The sequence below is a fragment of the Acanthaster planci genome, linkage group LG13 (assembly GCF_054643075.1).
Source record: "Acanthaster planci isolate LZ-2023a linkage group LG13, COTS_SCS, whole genome shotgun sequence".
NCBI classification, from domain to species: Eukaryota; Metazoa; Echinodermata; class Asteroidea; order Valvatida; family Acanthasteridae; genus Acanthaster; species Acanthaster planci.
Genome location: NC_141789.1, coordinates 9,308,275 through 9,324,097, shown reverse-complemented (window position 1 = coordinate 9,324,097; position 15,823 = coordinate 9,308,275). Strand labels below are relative to the sequence as shown.

General features: G+C 42.0%; 2 protein-coding genes across 5 annotated transcripts; one reads left to right on the top strand and one right to left on the bottom strand.

Moving 5' to 3' along the window:
• The first annotated feature begins 207 nt into the window (after nt 1–207).
• Nucleotides 208–4,549, top strand: LOC110987880 (transmembrane protein 128-like). Its single transcript, XM_022251011.2, has 4 exons — nt 208–464; nt 2,544–2,727; nt 3,420–3,581; nt 3,927–4,549. The coding sequence occupies exons 1-4, from the start codon at nt 359–361 to the stop codon at nt 4,030–4,032; spliced, it is 558 nt and encodes a 185-aa protein (XP_022106703.2). The 5' UTR covers nt 208–358; the 3' UTR covers nt 4,033–4,549.
• Nucleotides 3,683–13,607, bottom strand: trnt1 (tRNA nucleotidyl transferase 1). Of its 4 annotated transcripts, none has more exons than XM_022251007.2 (8): nt 13,482–13,591; nt 10,436–10,526; nt 9,652–9,938; nt 8,651–8,918; nt 8,024–8,150; nt 6,725–6,918; nt 5,837–6,081; nt 3,683–5,251 (listed from the first exon to the last, which is right to left on the bottom strand). In XM_022251007.2, the coding sequence occupies exons 3-8, from the start codon at nt 9,907–9,909 to the stop codon at nt 4,982–4,984; spliced, it is 1,362 nt and encodes a 453-aa protein (XP_022106699.2). In that variant the 5' UTR covers nt 9,910–9,938; nt 10,436–10,526; nt 13,482–13,591; the 3' UTR covers nt 3,683–4,981. The 4 variants fall into 4 exon arrangements, with proteins under 4 accessions (XP_022106699.2, XP_022106700.2, XP_022106701.2 ...); XM_022251008.2 differs by having other exon boundaries at nt 13,496–13,591; XM_022251009.2 differs by lacking the exon at nt 10,436–10,526 and having other exon boundaries at nt 13,482–13,607.
• Nucleotides 13,608–15,823: the final 2,216 nt, after the last annotated feature.

The following is a 15,823-nucleotide window of genomic DNA, read 5'->3' as shown; positions in this document are numbered from 1 at the left end:
TCCGCGTAACTAGGGCACGCGCGTAACGCTGCAGACGCGCTTCATTTGGGGCATACGCTGGGTTTCTTTTTTTCTCTCACAAGGCGTGCCATCGTGTATGAAACCCGGAAGAACAAGTCTGGCTACCCTGCTCTGCTTCTGTTTTATTTAAATCAGCTTTGGAGGGAGCCAGACTAATTTGTGGCTTTACCGATTGACAACCACTGAACTAGTTTAGTAGTAACTACGCCTGCCCAGCCTACTTGTGGAAGTGGAAGAAGTGTGCCTGGCGTCATTATTTTCTGTGGTTCATGCCAACTCGCACGTTGACTGTAGTTGTACTAGTAACTGAACACTGAGTTGCTGCATTTGTAGCATTATGGCTGAAAAAAACGAAGACCAACCAGTGCCCGAAAAAGAAGAGGATGAGTTCCAACTTCGAAGGAGAAGAATTGCTCAAGTTTTTATGCAAGCGTATGGCAAAGGTCAGGACTTTCGGCCTAGGCCTACATGTTTTTTTTTTTAATTTTAGAACTTGTTTAGTATACTAATTCTATCGCCCCACTAGTGTGGCACGGACTCTCACTCCCGCTCCATCCTTAGCCACACATCCGTATAATACACAATTTCGTATCGGCGTACTGAAAATTTTCGGCGCACCCACTTATCGTTCCTGGGCGCAATTTCTTTTGCACCCTAGAGATGGTCCTTAGCCTCTCCGCATTCTTAGCGCCATTTATTGAATGATTTCACTCACACTGTTCTGGTATTTTCCAGTCTTTTTGCCTTCACCCATTCAATCTCATGGGCTCACTCTCACAGTCGCCATCTTTAAAATAAGGTCGTTGCGTCATTACGTCACTTGACCCCTCATTTTTTCGACAGCTGTTCCATGTCAAGACATCTAATCTGCTGCCCAAGTTTTGGAAGAGCCCATTGGTACATGTAGTATTTTATTGATCAGTCGGTGTAGTAGATATGTCTTCTAATATAACCCAATCATGCACCACGAGCACTGCCAGGAAAGAAACCCAGTGGTACACTGCAACTTCAGATTTTCTCCCCTTTAACCCAAGTTTTTAAGTTCAGTTGCAGAATACCCTGCATGTTCAACCTCATAGCCAGGTACAGGTCAAAGTGTCATGCTCTTCTCAAGGGATTTTCACCTTGTACCTGTCGTACTAATTAACGTCAACACATGATAGTAACGTCAACACACCGTCAACACACCCAAATCACGTTCTAAGTTAACAGAAACGCAATTCAATAGCAATATAAAGGCTAAAATACAATTTGGCTAACAACAGCGGGCGACATTTGGGGGGAAAAAGCCATTTTATTTCACGAAAATAACACCCTCCGCACAGCCACAAAAGACGAAAGGTAGCCATGTTGCCTCTCGGTCAGACGGACCATACCATTACACTACAGAGGGTCACCTTTATACAGTGAACCGTGGTACGGTTCAAACGCCGTGAGAAGGCAAGATGGTGGCGAACAGCGGCACTGCTCAGAGACAATTTTTTCGCGTGAAAAAACTCCCTTGAAATGTAAAATGTTAACTCGGTTAAATAGAATTTATTCCTAAGCGTATACATCATAGTTCGATACGTCTGTTTTCTGTTTTCAATGCATTTTGCAAGTGTTGACGGTGTGTTGATGTTACTATCAATGTGTTGACGGTGTGTTGACACTGATTAGTACGACCCCCTTGTACCCACGTAATCAGTCATTCCAGGGGTTGTTTTTTAGAGTGGCGGGGTATTCTGCAATTGGGCCTACTCTAGTTTATATTTTGCCATCACCCGGTCACACTTGAACTGACACCGTAGAATTTTTAAAGAAAAGAAATAATACTTGATGCCCCTTTCATAAACTTACATGTAGGCCTATGTTTGCTAAGTAAATGCTTTGGAATTTTCTCAGCTAAATTTCACTTTTTGGGACATGTTATCACATGGTTGTGATAACATTTTAAGGGAAGATTAGCATCGTGCGTATATGGAACTCTCCTTGTTAAATGCGATCGTTGTGACCAAGTGATTGGCCATTGGTTATCGATGCACAACATTTATGACACATGCCCTCAGTTTGAGACCTAATTTGGGCTGTATCAAGTTTTTCTTAAGTTTTTCAAACTTATTGTGTTAAGTTGAACCCTACATTGATTTGCAGAATATTTCATCGCTTTTTGTGATTCACGGCTCTGGAAGATTTTTTTTCAGTTGTAGAAATAAAATTGTACTACTATAGCCTTATCTGAATCCAGTCTTGTGCACTTGAAGTCACAATGACAGTTGTGTGAATGAAACCAAAGATTTTTTAGTGGTAAATTATGCATTGCATAAATCCCAAAATATACTCTCTGAATGTTCAGTTCTATGCCGGTAGAAGAGTAAAAAACAGTTGGGGGACTGGTTCACAGGCTAATGTCCACTGCCAAGTGCGAAAGTCTGGTCATAATCGATTTGATGCTATGTTTCACTTATTTCAAACTTCCTGCACACTTGTCACACCTGCAGTTCATTCTTAACTCCATCTTTTAACACCATCTTGTTGCTCAGACTTGAAGAACATTGACCCTAAGAGGTTGGAGGAACTACAGAGACGAAGAGAGATGGGTGAAACAGAGACTGAACCAGGGTCACCATACAACATACAGACAGTGTTGTGGATTCTAGGATCCTTTGCTGTCCTGTACTACACCAATCTTATTCCAGCCATCAAAGAAGACCACAGGATATACAGGTATTTAGATCTCACTGTGGGTTGCTCAGACCCGCTCTCCAACCGACCGCTGTTTGGTTGGTTGGCTGGTTTGACCAACCACTGACGGTTAGATGTCAAATTGCCAGTTTGACTGTGGAGGTGTGTTTGAAATAGAGTAAAACCACTGCAGTAAATTGATAGTCTCACAGTCAGAGGATAAGAAGACTTATGTTCCTGGGCAGGACACTTTACATCAACTACATTGCTTCCCTTTACTCATGAAGCTTATGAGCTTGTGAAAGCAGAGTGTGGTCATAACCTATTTTGTTGATTACTGCCCAATGCCCTCACACCTCGAACACAAAAACTGACCCTTCTTGGTGGGTGTGTACATTATTGTGGCTAAATTGGTAATTCTGGGGACTGCATACCCCTTGTTTTGATGCCAAGCGACTGCCCAGTCACTCAGTCAGGTCCAGTGTTAAGGAGTTGCCATGAAGTTTGGCCAGTTACATTTCCAAAACAAAATAAATGAGGTCCTAAAAGGCACTATAGAGTCTGGTAACATGTTTTTGCTGTTAAAGCAAACTTGTTATTGCAAAAGTTCAATGAACTTTTTTTTCAAAGTTAGGGAGCAAAAAAGTACCATTCTGGCAAATCATCTATCATGACATTGCTGTTTCAGGTGACTTCATATTTTTTCTTCACTTTTGTGTCTGATCGTCATTCAGAACCTGGCTGTATTTAGGTTTAATTTTGATGGCCGTCCACATCAGCATCGGTTCTTACCTCATAATCTTCCTGAGCTGGATCAAGAAAAACAGTGACTGGGAAAAGGCATCTCCCATGGCTATACCCCTGGCAACTGGAACATTTGTCTTTGGTGCAATTTGGTGAGTGTTTTTAGAAAGCTGTTGCTGTTTTTTGTTTTGGAAGTTGCTCATTGTTTGTTCACTTGTTGACAGCTGAATGAAATGATCCCTTTGACAAAGTGTTAAACTTGATGTCAATCAATAAAAGTAAATATTCACACTGGGGAAAAACTTTAACATTCTTGTCCATATTCAAAACCAAGGACCGTAAGCAGTGAAATCAGAAATTTATCTTGTGTCATTACATGCATATAATCATGAGATACGCGTAGATTCACAGCTCTTGTTAATTTGCAGTGTCATACAAAAGCAGTGCGACATTGACAACAGATTTTTGTTTGTACATTTTTTTATTTTACTTTACAGTCTCAACATTGCTATTTGGCCTGTGTACGGTTTCCTGACTCCACTGATGATGTTTACGCTATTCATGGGTTTTGTGGTCACTGTCAGTCTTCTGCCAAACATTTGAATTGAGTCACAACAAATAGGAAAACATTCGATGTGTAAAAATTGAAGTATACTTTGTGTATGTTGTACATTGTTATTGTAATAGGCATTTCTTGATTGAAAGTAAAGTGTCGTGTAGATTTTTTATTAAACAAGTCCCAGATATTGGTATTTTCACCAAAATATCTCAGGAAATCTGCTATATATCAAAGTGAATCTATATTATATCAGATAACTGTTTACTGAAGACTGTAATTTCAGTTGAAAAAAATTCCCTTTGAAAAGTATTGAAGAAGATTCAGAGTGTTCATGTTTTCACTATGAACCCTGTTGGATTTTAAACTGAAAATGCATGTTGGTTTTCTTATCTGTTCTGTTGAATTATTATAAAATGACAAAAATGAAATGATTTCATATAATTACAACTGAACAATAAACGCCTGTGTTTACTTTGTAACTCTTTTGTACAAATGCAGACAAAATGTTTCCATTGTTGACTGAAATAAAAAAATCTTGCATGGTATTTTGGTGACCTACAATGCTTCAGTATTTCTCCATTTCTTAGACCAATATTTCATACATAACACATACATGCACTGGTACATGTACTATTGTTGTGTAAGCCATATCTATGACATTTAGTCCCAATGTTTTGAACAAATTAACAAAGGTAATATTGAAGATTTTGTTGGAATTAACTCTTAGCATTTTACTACATGCATAATTACAAGTAGCGCAGGATAATGAAAAATATTCAGAGAAGATTCCAGTTGAATAACTTCAGTTTTTTAGCACTGGGCCTTTTCAGACCACTTCACAGCCAAGAACTGGACTAATTTTGGGACTTACAATGCATGTAAATGTAAACTCTGAAAGAAATCCACCAGGACCTACTGAAATATTCAGTAGTCAAGACCCCAGCACTCTCCGCCACATCTCTGCCAAGTTCTTACAAGCCTTCAGTTCTTCCATCACCTGCCGCTCTTTGTCGTGTGATCCAGCGTCTTCAGCAGCTCCTCCTTGCTGAGCCTGAAATTGCTCTCCATCCACCTTTCTCTCAGTCTCTCCAAAATCTGCCCAAACTCCCGCCCCTTGGGAACACCCGCGGTTATCAGGTCCTTGCCGGTGATGGGGCACCTGGGTATCTCCCAACTGCTGAGTCTCTCCAACAGTTCTTTGTCCCCTCGGTACTTCAGGACTTCCTGGGTGTACGCAAGGATGTTCTTTTCTTTCCCTTGGAGCTGCCCCAAAGAAATAATTACAGTTATCCAAATGAAACTCCTGAAATGGTGTAATATGGGGAGTACCGTATAGACTGTGGCACATACATGTAGATCTTTTTTTGCTAGGTTGCAAGCACTTTTTGAGAACCAGTAGTTGGTAAAACTATAGCTGGCCGTGAGAGCAGAACCATGAGAATAATTCAGTGAGTGCTTAAAAAATTTCAGGGAAATCATAAAACACCGAGTGATGGCAACTAGTGCACAAAAAAGCTTCCCATGGTAACACTAATGAAGTACATGTTTAAAATGCATTTTGAGGCAAATATTGCGAATCATGGTGTTGTCTGTTAGGCAGGCATATAGGTACCTGTATAAATAGCACAGTCTGTTGCCATGGATTGACCACGTTTGCTTGAAGACAAAATATGATTAGATTTTTACCTTTGCTCCAGTGACTTTTTTGTGAAGATTTTGTGAAGGAATCTATGTCACAATTTTGCACTTGGGAAGCTGGGTTCTACCCAATCCTGTTACAGCTTTAAAAATGTAGCATACTGTAGTTGGTGGCAACACCATAATACAGTGAGTAAAGTTTGCCCATACCGAGACAACAAGGTCTTGATATGGCTTCAGTGGATTGCTGGCATTGTACTTGTCGTCCCTCTCTGTAATAATGAACAGTGCCGTCTTCCTCTCATCGGCCGATATCTTGAGACGAGCCTCCAGCTCTAGAACCTCCACGTCAGTCTTGAGCAAGGACGACAGGAAGGTCATGGGCTTGGGGTCCAGTGACTTAGATCTCGCCCAAACACGACGGAAATTAGTGATGTTGGTCAGGGGAGGTAGGCCTAAAATAGAAGTTTTCCATGAGAGTTTTTAACGCTCTGTGTTTTAAGAAAAATCGTACCTATCTAAGCACTAGGAAATTTTTTGTGTCTGCCTTGCCCTCATTAGATTTCTGGCAGACGGAAGTTCATGTACAGCTGTGTCAAGGATACCCAGCAGCACTCTGATAACCAAGTCATTTTCCGTCAAGTCGCAAGTCAACTTTTCCCTTGTCAAATTACAAGCCATTTTGTCCCAAGTACAGTCAGTAAAGTCACAAGTCAATCTTCCCAATTCAAGTCCCAATGCAAGTCAAATCCTTACACCAATATGACATGAATGATGGCGAAGTCAAGGTACCACACGTGTGTGGAGTCAGCAACAGATTCAAATGTGTTGACAAAGTTTAGATAGCATCACCGGCTCACATGCACGATGTGTTGCACAGCAGCAGCATCTGCAATTGGTGTGCAACGTGGTTGTACTTCAGCAATTTCATCCATGCTCATTTGCAAGCGCTCTTCTTTGCAATGTTGCTGCTTGTGATGAAACATCCATCTGTCAACTGGCTGTCAATCATGTACTTATTCAGCAGTCAAAAAGCATGTGGAGACAGAGGAAGATCTCTTCCACGGAGAAATAGCTGGCACAACCATAATCACTTACCCATGTACTGGGTGAGCTGCAGATCATGCATGCATTCCATCAGACTCGCCGCATGGTTCCCCGTCACAATCTTCTTCAATTCCAGCCAGATTCTCTCACCAGAGATGCCCGCCAGGCCATCACCATTCTCCTGGATGGCCTGCAGTGTCTCAGAGCAATGCTGGTTGGGCTGGTCGGCAATGCGGCCATAAAACCTGTGGTGTGGATTTGATAAGGAAATTTGTCGAGCAAATCGGAGAGTGGAGAGTGGTACTAGCAGATGAATCTGGGTGCAAAGAAAATTTCTAACGAGAGAGCTTATCCCTCGGGGTCATCCATTTTTGTCATTTTCACGAGCGTACAAATTGTACGCTGGGTGGGAGGGGGTTAATTGGTTGCATACGCTTCAGAAACATGTTAAAAATGACGATTATGAATGAGTGGCCATAATTTATGCTTCCCACCGCCATAGGCGCGCAGTCTCGTCGTAGTTGCAACTACTGTTACAGCACGCACATATGCAGGCTGATTCACATGGTTCCTGATCAAGCACGATGGATGATACGAGCGTACATAATCCTCATGTACAGAAACTGGCCCACACTTGCTGCCGGGGAAGGGTTCCCAATGATGTACACTATCCAAGCAGTGGCATAACTAGGATTTTACTAGTGGGAGGGGCACAAGGAGGGCACCAGCGTCTTATGGGGGCCACCAGCTTTCATTGGTGTGGTTTTTAGGGGCAAGCTTTTGTTAGCTTTGTTCAATACCCATTCATCCATTTTTTTTGTGGGGGAGGGGGCACGTGCGCCCCCAGGTCCCCCTATGGCTACGCCACTGTATCCAAGATTCTACGCCTTCAACTCGACAGTTGCTCTGGTGACCAACAGCAGTGGAATGATTTTCAATGTAGGGGGGCCAGTTGTGAGGCATCCGCCATTAATTGGCCGATCCATTTAACCCCGACCCATTAGAGGACCTGCAAAGAGTGGTTGGGGGGGGGTATGCTGAGTCAAAAGTGTCCCCCCCTTCTGCTGCCAGTGCTGGTGATCTGCAACCTGCTTTGTTAAGTTGAGTAACATCCTGCGTATTGTAATTGGAGCTCATAGTTGACCTTGAATGATGAATCCTTTCCTTTTTATACTTTTACCAATGAGCTTCATGGCAAGTAGTCATGGCATCTTTGTACCACATAAGTTGATTCAAGCGTATACATGTGTATATGTACATGTATGAAACATCACGATTTCCAGTGATGACACCACAGAATGAAAGTACAGCTGATTGCCAGTCATGACGGCAATGGCTATTTTTTTTTACCTGAAGTATCTCAAGATTCGTAGGAAATCTTCCCTGATTCTGGCAGTGGGATCTCCAACAAATGCCACTCTGTGGTGTTCCAGGTCCTCCTTACCATTGAAGAAATCAACCAGAGTGCCATCAAGACCTGCACAGTTTTATTAATGGATTTGTTGGTTAGAGAGCACAATGATAAAGACAGAGGGGTGAAAAGTAACTTTCGCGGACTTCATTTTGAGAACACAATCCTGAAGCACTGTTTAAAGGTAGAAGTTTTGAAGGTTGGAGGAAACAAAATTGACATGTTGGGAAATGTTGGAAGATGAATGAACTTTAATAGAGCACACATATCCACCTAATAACAAGTGCTTTTGATGCTACACATAAAGGATATACCAAAATTAATGCATGCAAGCACTGTATTTAAAATCTGGTGTCAGAAGCGAAATTATAGAAGTAGATTTTGAGTGCTCTTTTGAATAAAGTGACTGATGTTTGCATATTCACCACAAATTTGAAAACACTTCTTGAAGAAGAAGAATATGGGCAACCTTTTTTGGAGAATGCGCAGTGGGTCAGACAGATTATTTTGGAGATTGAGTGATCTCAAAACCACACTTCCTCCCTCAACAAACCCAGTAGACCCACCAAGGAACATGGAGTTGATAGTGAGGTCTCGCCGCTCAGCATCCGTCCTCCAGTCCCTGGTGAACTCCACCTCGGCATGTCGGCCATCCGTCACCCGGTCCACCCTCAGTGTGGTGACCTCAAAGTTCTCCCGGTTGTTCAACCGGGCTGTGATGGTGCCATGCTGCTCCCCCTTGGTGTTCAACATTCGGATGCCCTCCTGCTCGAACATCTCCTTCATCTCAGCGGGCGTGGCCGTGGTGGCAAAATCGATGTCCTGCGGTTGCTTCTGAAGATGGGACAATTTTGTGGTGAATGAAATGGCAAACAGTTGGTATTACAAAGATGTACAAAAAACTGAAAAGTGAGGGATTTCAACCTGCAACAAAAGACCTTGTGCATATGACGTCATGTTAAAGGGTATTTCTGGCAATGACCGCCTTTGTTCTTCCTGACGTCAATAGAAGGGAGCCAACCCATGCTTTTGTATTCGGCTTGGTAAAATGGCCGCTGGTTGGCTTCTTTTTCATACAAAGGTGTTGAAGTCCCGGTTTTTTATATATGTCCGTGCAAGTAAACCTTTTGTGCATTTATTGAAACTACATTAAAATGACAAAAAACAGTCTCTGACAGCACCTCAACACGTAAGGTCTTTGCTCTTTTATATGGCTTATTAGAAAATACATTTTCTAATGCATTCTGAGGCATTGATGTGCATGATTCACTTTGCCCAGAACCTTTTCAATGAGTTTGAGAGGTACCGAACATTTTGCATCTAATTGATGTGAATTTTTCTGTTTATGCATGTATGTTTTATTTTTGTCTAGGAATAGCCAACAAGATCAATTATTGCTTTCAGTAACCCTAGCCAGCTGGCATCTCCCAAACCCCACCAGAGGGTTCGGAGGATTTTCCAGGATTCACTGTCCATTTATAAATCAGAATCGTAATCAATCACATTCTATCGTAAAATTGCCCCCAGGGTGAGAATTTGAACCCATATTTGAAACATCTGAATATACCCCCATGAGTAGGTCCCTCACGGCACCACCAGCAATCTTCAGCTCGTGGTTGTTAAGCCTGAAGATCTCGGCGAGCTGTTTCAACTCTGGCGTGAATATGGCACGGAACTCTGGTGTATCAAGCTTCATGCTGTCGGCAGCTGTGCTCGCTGGCCTGCTGCAGTTCGGCGAGCTGAAAGAAAGCTTGGCTTGACGGACGGTCAGTTGCAAAGCTCTCTGCAGGGTGATACTCACTGGCCACAGTGAAGAGAGACACATCTGTTTGTCTTTCTGTTGATATCTGCCACCTTAAATGTGGATAGGAGGGAGGAAAAGAATGAATTTTGATTTGGGGGGGGGAAGTCACCCATCTATGGAAAAAAGGCAAAGCCGGGACACAGGTCTGGGGGTGCTACTTCGTTTTGTTTGTATAAACCTTACAGTTACAGTTCTGAACATGCTGGAAGTATCGGGGTGCACTGAATTTGATTCTCATGATTCTGCATGCAGTTCAACTTTAATCTTGATCAGTATCCTGCACAAATTGCCCCAGATGTGGCTGTTAACGTGTGCAAAGTCCCTCATGCATCGCCCCCATTACTTAGATGTTATCTCACACTGCCTTGAACGTTTTCACATTTGGAGCTCATTTAATTACAGATGGCAAGGCATTCCACTCAAGAATGGTAGGAGGATACAAAGCCCAGGTTGGACATTGTCTTCATTTCATTACGACTGATGTCCAGGGTATAAAAGTTGTGTACAAAATGACTACAAATTAGGTTCTAATTTAATCTTGGTTAACCTTGTTGAAGAAACTAATTTTTCACATTTACAAGTTTTTCCTGGCCTTATCTATCCATTGGGGGGGTTAGGAATTTCAGACCATCCATGGACTGCAAAATCAAGGAAAATAAGTGAGAGACAATGTTACTTTTGTAGATGTAATTCATCCGTTCTCAAGTTGTAAAGTTCACGCACATACAGGAATCCGAGCTGCGTGCACTCACTACCCATGCGCGATTTCCAGTGAAGGTCTGTCGCAAGCCTGCTTCACAGAGGCCGTGACTGGTACCTGGCTTTAACCTGCCTGCCGATATATTGTAAGAAAATGCAGTTCTGTTTTGGTCGGATTGGGGGCTTTAGACTGACCAATTAACCCCCTACTGGTTACCCCTAAAATGTTCATATTTTGTTCTTCTTTATATTTCGTTTATAAACATAAATTTGTGACACAACCTGCTTTTTTATAAGAATAACCTCGGTTAGCATAGAAGGCTTTGTATATGCTGGGTTCTTGTACGGGGTTAGTTCATCAACGATCTCTCTTTGAAGTGTTTAACATGTTTAATTTGTTCATAGAGATTTATTGGCTAAAGATGTATAAATACACAAAATTGTAGAGATCAGATTTTTATTAAAATGAAACAGTAACTTATCTTGATAATTGAGGAATAAAAAGAGGACTGCATTGTGCGCATGATGATAATGATCAACAGGCAAGAGCGATGCTATACTGATCAGGACCACAGTATGCAGAGGCAGTACTGGCGCGCATGTGCGGTAAGTAGTGATCATACACAAATCGTGGTGTTGATCAGCCTTTCCTTTTTTTATTCGTAAACTAAACAAACAATAAGCAGACTGAACTAGTAATCGGCAATGATGACTTGGATTTTAGAGCAATGGACAGGTAGCTAGACTGTGTCGAAGTTTTAAAAAATCTCCTAATTCATAACCATAAGGGGATTTTTTGGGAAGGAGATGCTCTCTAAATCCTCAGCCTCCCATAGGCCTACATGTACATCAAACAGCTAGAAAATCAAATTCATGTGTACATGGACTATGTAGCTGTTGGAGTCCTCTGTAATCATAAGTGCCTTCCGATATTCTTGTCAATGTTTTTCACCAGTGAAGAAATGTTGGGGAAAAGTTTTGTCAGTGGGCTTAAAATTCATTGGCTTGCAGGAGGTTGAAGTTGTCATGCTGGAGCTGTGTCTGGTTATTGGGCGATGGATCCCCAACAATGTGCAGTTTCAAAATACTCAATAATCTCAAACTAGGTGATTGATTGTGAGATCCTGATTGTGAATCCCCGTTATTGACTCTCATATCAGTCTAGTTTATTAAAACATACTTATCTGTGCCACCACGTTTTTGAAAAGTTCTCATCTCTACAAAAAAAATTTTTATTTGGTATAACTTAACTTTAAAATGGGACAAATCAACAGATATGAGTAAATTGATAGCAACAGAAATGTGCTAAAGCCTTGCTGGATAATACCCTCTCCCCTCGACACGGAACTGCCGGGTCCCTTAACTTCTATTGAATTTTGTGGACAACTTTTTTCTGTCTACTTTAAGTCCAACTGTTAACACATAATACATGCTAAAAATTGGCCAGGATTTGTACAAATCATGAATTTTAGCTTTCTCGTACTGGCAGTAGACTCAGCTTGCGTGCAGTATGTAACTAATTAAACTAGGCCAACTGTCACCAACACACGCCACAGCCTCGCCCCCGGCCCAATGCTGTGTGTACTCAGCCAGCGATCAATGGTACTCATAGCTGAGAACCATGTCGTACACGAAATTGCGTATACGGATGTGTGGCTAGTAAGGATGGATCGGGAGTGAGAGTCCTTGCCACGGTTTCGAGTCAACTCGGACCCAAACCAACTCAGACCTATGCCAACTCGGACCCATGCCAACTCGGACCCACGACCAACTCGGACCCATGTCAAGTCGGCCCCAATACTAACCCGGACCCACGACCAACTCGGACCCACAACCAACTCGGACCCAATACTAACTAGGACCCACGACCAACTCGGACCCACCCTGAGTCAACTCGGACCCAACCCCAGGAGCGTGATTAACTTGTTGAAAATTTTTATTTTGTCCACTTTTACATTTTAGCATTTGGTAAATGACACTTTTGCACTGCATGCTGCCAAGCTGTAACGTCCTCTCTACACGTTATGCAGGGAGACAGTGGCACAGGCTTCCCAGAATCTCTCCGTTTTCCAGATCCAGATCACTAGCAGAAATCGAATGAACTTTTACCAAACAGCCCCCAAAGTTTTTGTTGCAATAAAAAGCCACAGATAGGCCATTCTGATGTACATAAGAGCTGCTGCATACGTACAACAGATACTGCAGATATACATCAATGCCATGAACATTGACCTTTTACAGTGTCTAATGGTGTTATACCCCACCTCACTTTTCAATTTTTTTTGGCCTGGCAAGTCTTACACCTCCACCTTGCCCCATTCCCTCCCCCACCCCCAATACCGGCAACATTTAAGCAGATGGAGGAATTCATCCATACAGGCCTTAACTGACTGTCCAAATAATGCAAATAGGTTGGTAATTTCGAACAACACAAATCAAATCATTTTAAAATAAAAATGTGGAATATTTCCTATTATTGGCTTAAACTTACAGATGGTTTTGAAGCGTCGTATGTCTGCTCGCGAGCTCATTATTAATATTTTGTGATCCCACGGTTTCTTATTTTCTACAATAAGACGTGCCATAATCACGAGGGATCATAGAATTATTTATATAAATCCCGAATTTGGGATTGATGTTTCCGGTTCAGAGTATTTCTTTCACAAGAGTCCGAGTTGGTACGGGTCCGAGTTGGAATGGGTCCGAGTTGGTTTGGGTCCGAGTTGACCAGATCCCCTTGCCACACTACTAGTACTAGTACTAGTGTAGTGGGGGCTAAGTCGTGGTTATTTTTGACAACTTTGAAAAAGAACGAACAGAACATCATCTCACCACACACAATATCTCTGTGTGGTTTGTTTGTTTTTTTTTTTTTTGTTTTTTTTTGTACTTACGATAATGCACTCACTTCTTCAAGGTTCGAAACACAAGGTTGAACAATCATGACAATCGTGCGCACAATTCAGGAAATTGTAATCTCGTGAGCGCGGCCATCTTTGAAACAAATCACAAAGAGCCCGCCCTCTTGCGAGTCCTGACGCATTCGGCAGCACATGCAACAACTTTCGACCAATTAGGGCCTAAGTATAGTAGTAAGTAGGTCTGACATTGAAAGCAAAAAAAGAAGCATCCTCTCACTAACTCTCGTTCATGGGGTATTTTCAAATGATTGAAATGTCCATGTTCTGCAGTAGTGTCTCTAATGTAACTCTGATTTCCGGCGGAAAGAAAAAAGAACTTTTCCTTAATCACCAATCCATATCCCTACAAGTGTGAAGTTAAGTTAAGGCTCCTTATTCCTCGTTTGACGTTCGACATTCAGAGTTGAACAAGTACGGTAGACCTGTTTTGATAATCAACGTTGAATAAGTAACCGCTTGGCATTCAGGATGCACACATCCCTAAAAGAGATGGAGTGCAAATGGCACAAAAGACAAACTGTGCCAACTACATGTTACTAACATTGTTCGGGCTTGTTGACCCCGAAAAACACCATGGCCGCCTCGGGTTGATTGAGAACAATGACATCAGATTCATAATCTCCAGGTGGGGCATGGGGTTTGGGTATTTTATTTCGATTTGAGAAAAGTGTGGTGTGATGCTTTCCCACTCTGGTTTGCAAGCGAAGAACTCCTCCGACAAGACTTTTGTCAAAAACTTTCATTTTGACCAGGGACAACTGCCAGTGCCCTGGTTAAAATGGAGGCAATGGGGTCACTTAAGTGTACAAAACCACTCTGAAAAAAAGGAATTTCAGAGCCAGGGCATGGGATTGATGTATATTATTTGGATTGACTGAAATAGATTCGATGAAACAGCAAGTATATTAAACTAAACGTTTTTTCCTCAACTTTAACTATACTGTTGCCTACATTTCAGGTCTTGTTTGACCCCGAAAAACCTGAAACCCAGGGTTGCCTTTGTGGGAGAGAGTTGTGTGTACATACATCATTGTGAAAAGGAACGCATAATGTAAATAAGGTACATGTGTTAAATGGATGTGCATTGTGGCGCATTTTTTATTTTATTTTATTTTATTTTATTTATTTAGTTTTTTTGGGGGGGTCCCTTTTGCATTCTATCATTTGTAGGGGTAAGCACCCTGAATATCGAATAGTTAAGCATCATTTCAAAATTCCTATCAGTTGACTATAGGATAGAGCCATCCTACCGATAAATAAATAATAACAGCGACTTGTGTCGAGTGAATAATGGAAGGGGTGTTGCTCCACTGAAACCCCATAGCCTTGGGAGTAATGCAATGTCAAGGCATTTATCGGTTAGAATTGGCCACTTGAGAACACTTCACCTGATAGCCAACCAGTAATAAATGTATTGGTCAGACCGTTCTGTCTGACACCTACCTAATGAGAATTTTGAAATTGTGCCTTACTTATTCAACACTGGGATTCAAACAATTACTTGTTCAACATTGAATATCAAACAAGGAACTAACTTCACATCAGGTCCATCCCTTCCGTAACTGTGGCTCCCTTTTCCTTACTGCCAGTACCCATGTTATCCATCTACCTTTCCTCCCAACTGCTAATCTGAATCACCTCTATATACATCACTCTGCACTTCCCCAAGTGCATGGCTTTGGAGATGATGACAAAAATGTAGCAAAGTTGGTGGTCAAAAGTAATGTGAACAAATTACGCCAACAATTAAAAACAAAAACAGGTCAGTAACAGTGTTGAATTGGGAACTACATTTATTTATGTGATCAGTGTTATTGTGGACAAAAAAGTTGGGGGGTAATCAAATAGCCCATCCCCCATTAAAGTGGAGAGGATGATTCCCCCATGGCCCCACCTGTGATCTACACCCTTGCCACTGTGGGGGGACGGGTATACAGACTCACACAGATGGGTGTATTCCCTATCCGCCCTGAGCTGAACTGCACCCCCAATTGGCGAAAAACAGACAAATGGTTACAAGCAAAGATAGTATAGCGAGCAGGTTCTTGCATGCGTTCTCCGTGTACGCAAAGACCGTACAAGCTGGACTAAATTAGTTATGCATACTCAGTATCAAACGCACACATACCTTGCGCGTCTCATGGCACACCTATGTAGTGAGTACCAAAAAAACCATGCCCTCTTTTGTCACGCTCGGAGCGGATGGTTACCCCCCCCCCCGCTTGCCATTATCAGATGATCACAGTAAGTGGAGTCACCAGTTAAATTTCCCATTTTTTCTGGTTAGTGACACCCAAGGAGTTACAAGAGAATGC

Excerpts from the sequence above, each read along its gene's own strand:
- LOC110987880 (XM_022251011.2), top strand. The coding sequence starts at position 359 with ATGGCTGAAAAAAACGAAGACCAACCAGTGCCCGAAAAAGAAGAGGAT. Across the intron at positions 465-2,543 it reads TATGCAAGCGTATGGCAAAG|ACTTGAAGAACATTGACCCT; the intron begins GTCAGGACTTTC and ends CTTGTTGCTCAG. Across the intron at positions 2,728-3,419 it reads GAAGACCACAGGATATACAG|AACCTGGCTGTATTTAGGTT; the intron begins GTATTTAGATCT and ends ATCGTCATTCAG.
- trnt1 (XM_022251009.2), bottom strand. The coding sequence starts at position 9,909 with ATGTGTCTCTCTTCACTGTGGCCAGTGAGTATCACCCTGCAGAGAGCT. Across the intron at positions 8,151-8,650 it reads TATCAACTCCATGTTCCTTG|GTCTTGATGGCACTCTGGTT; the intron begins GTGGGTCTACTG and ends AAAACTGTGCAG. Across the intron at positions 6,919-8,023 it reads CGAATCTTGAGATACTTCAG|GTTTTATGGCCGCATTGCCG; the intron begins GTAAAAAAAAAT and ends TCCACACCACAG.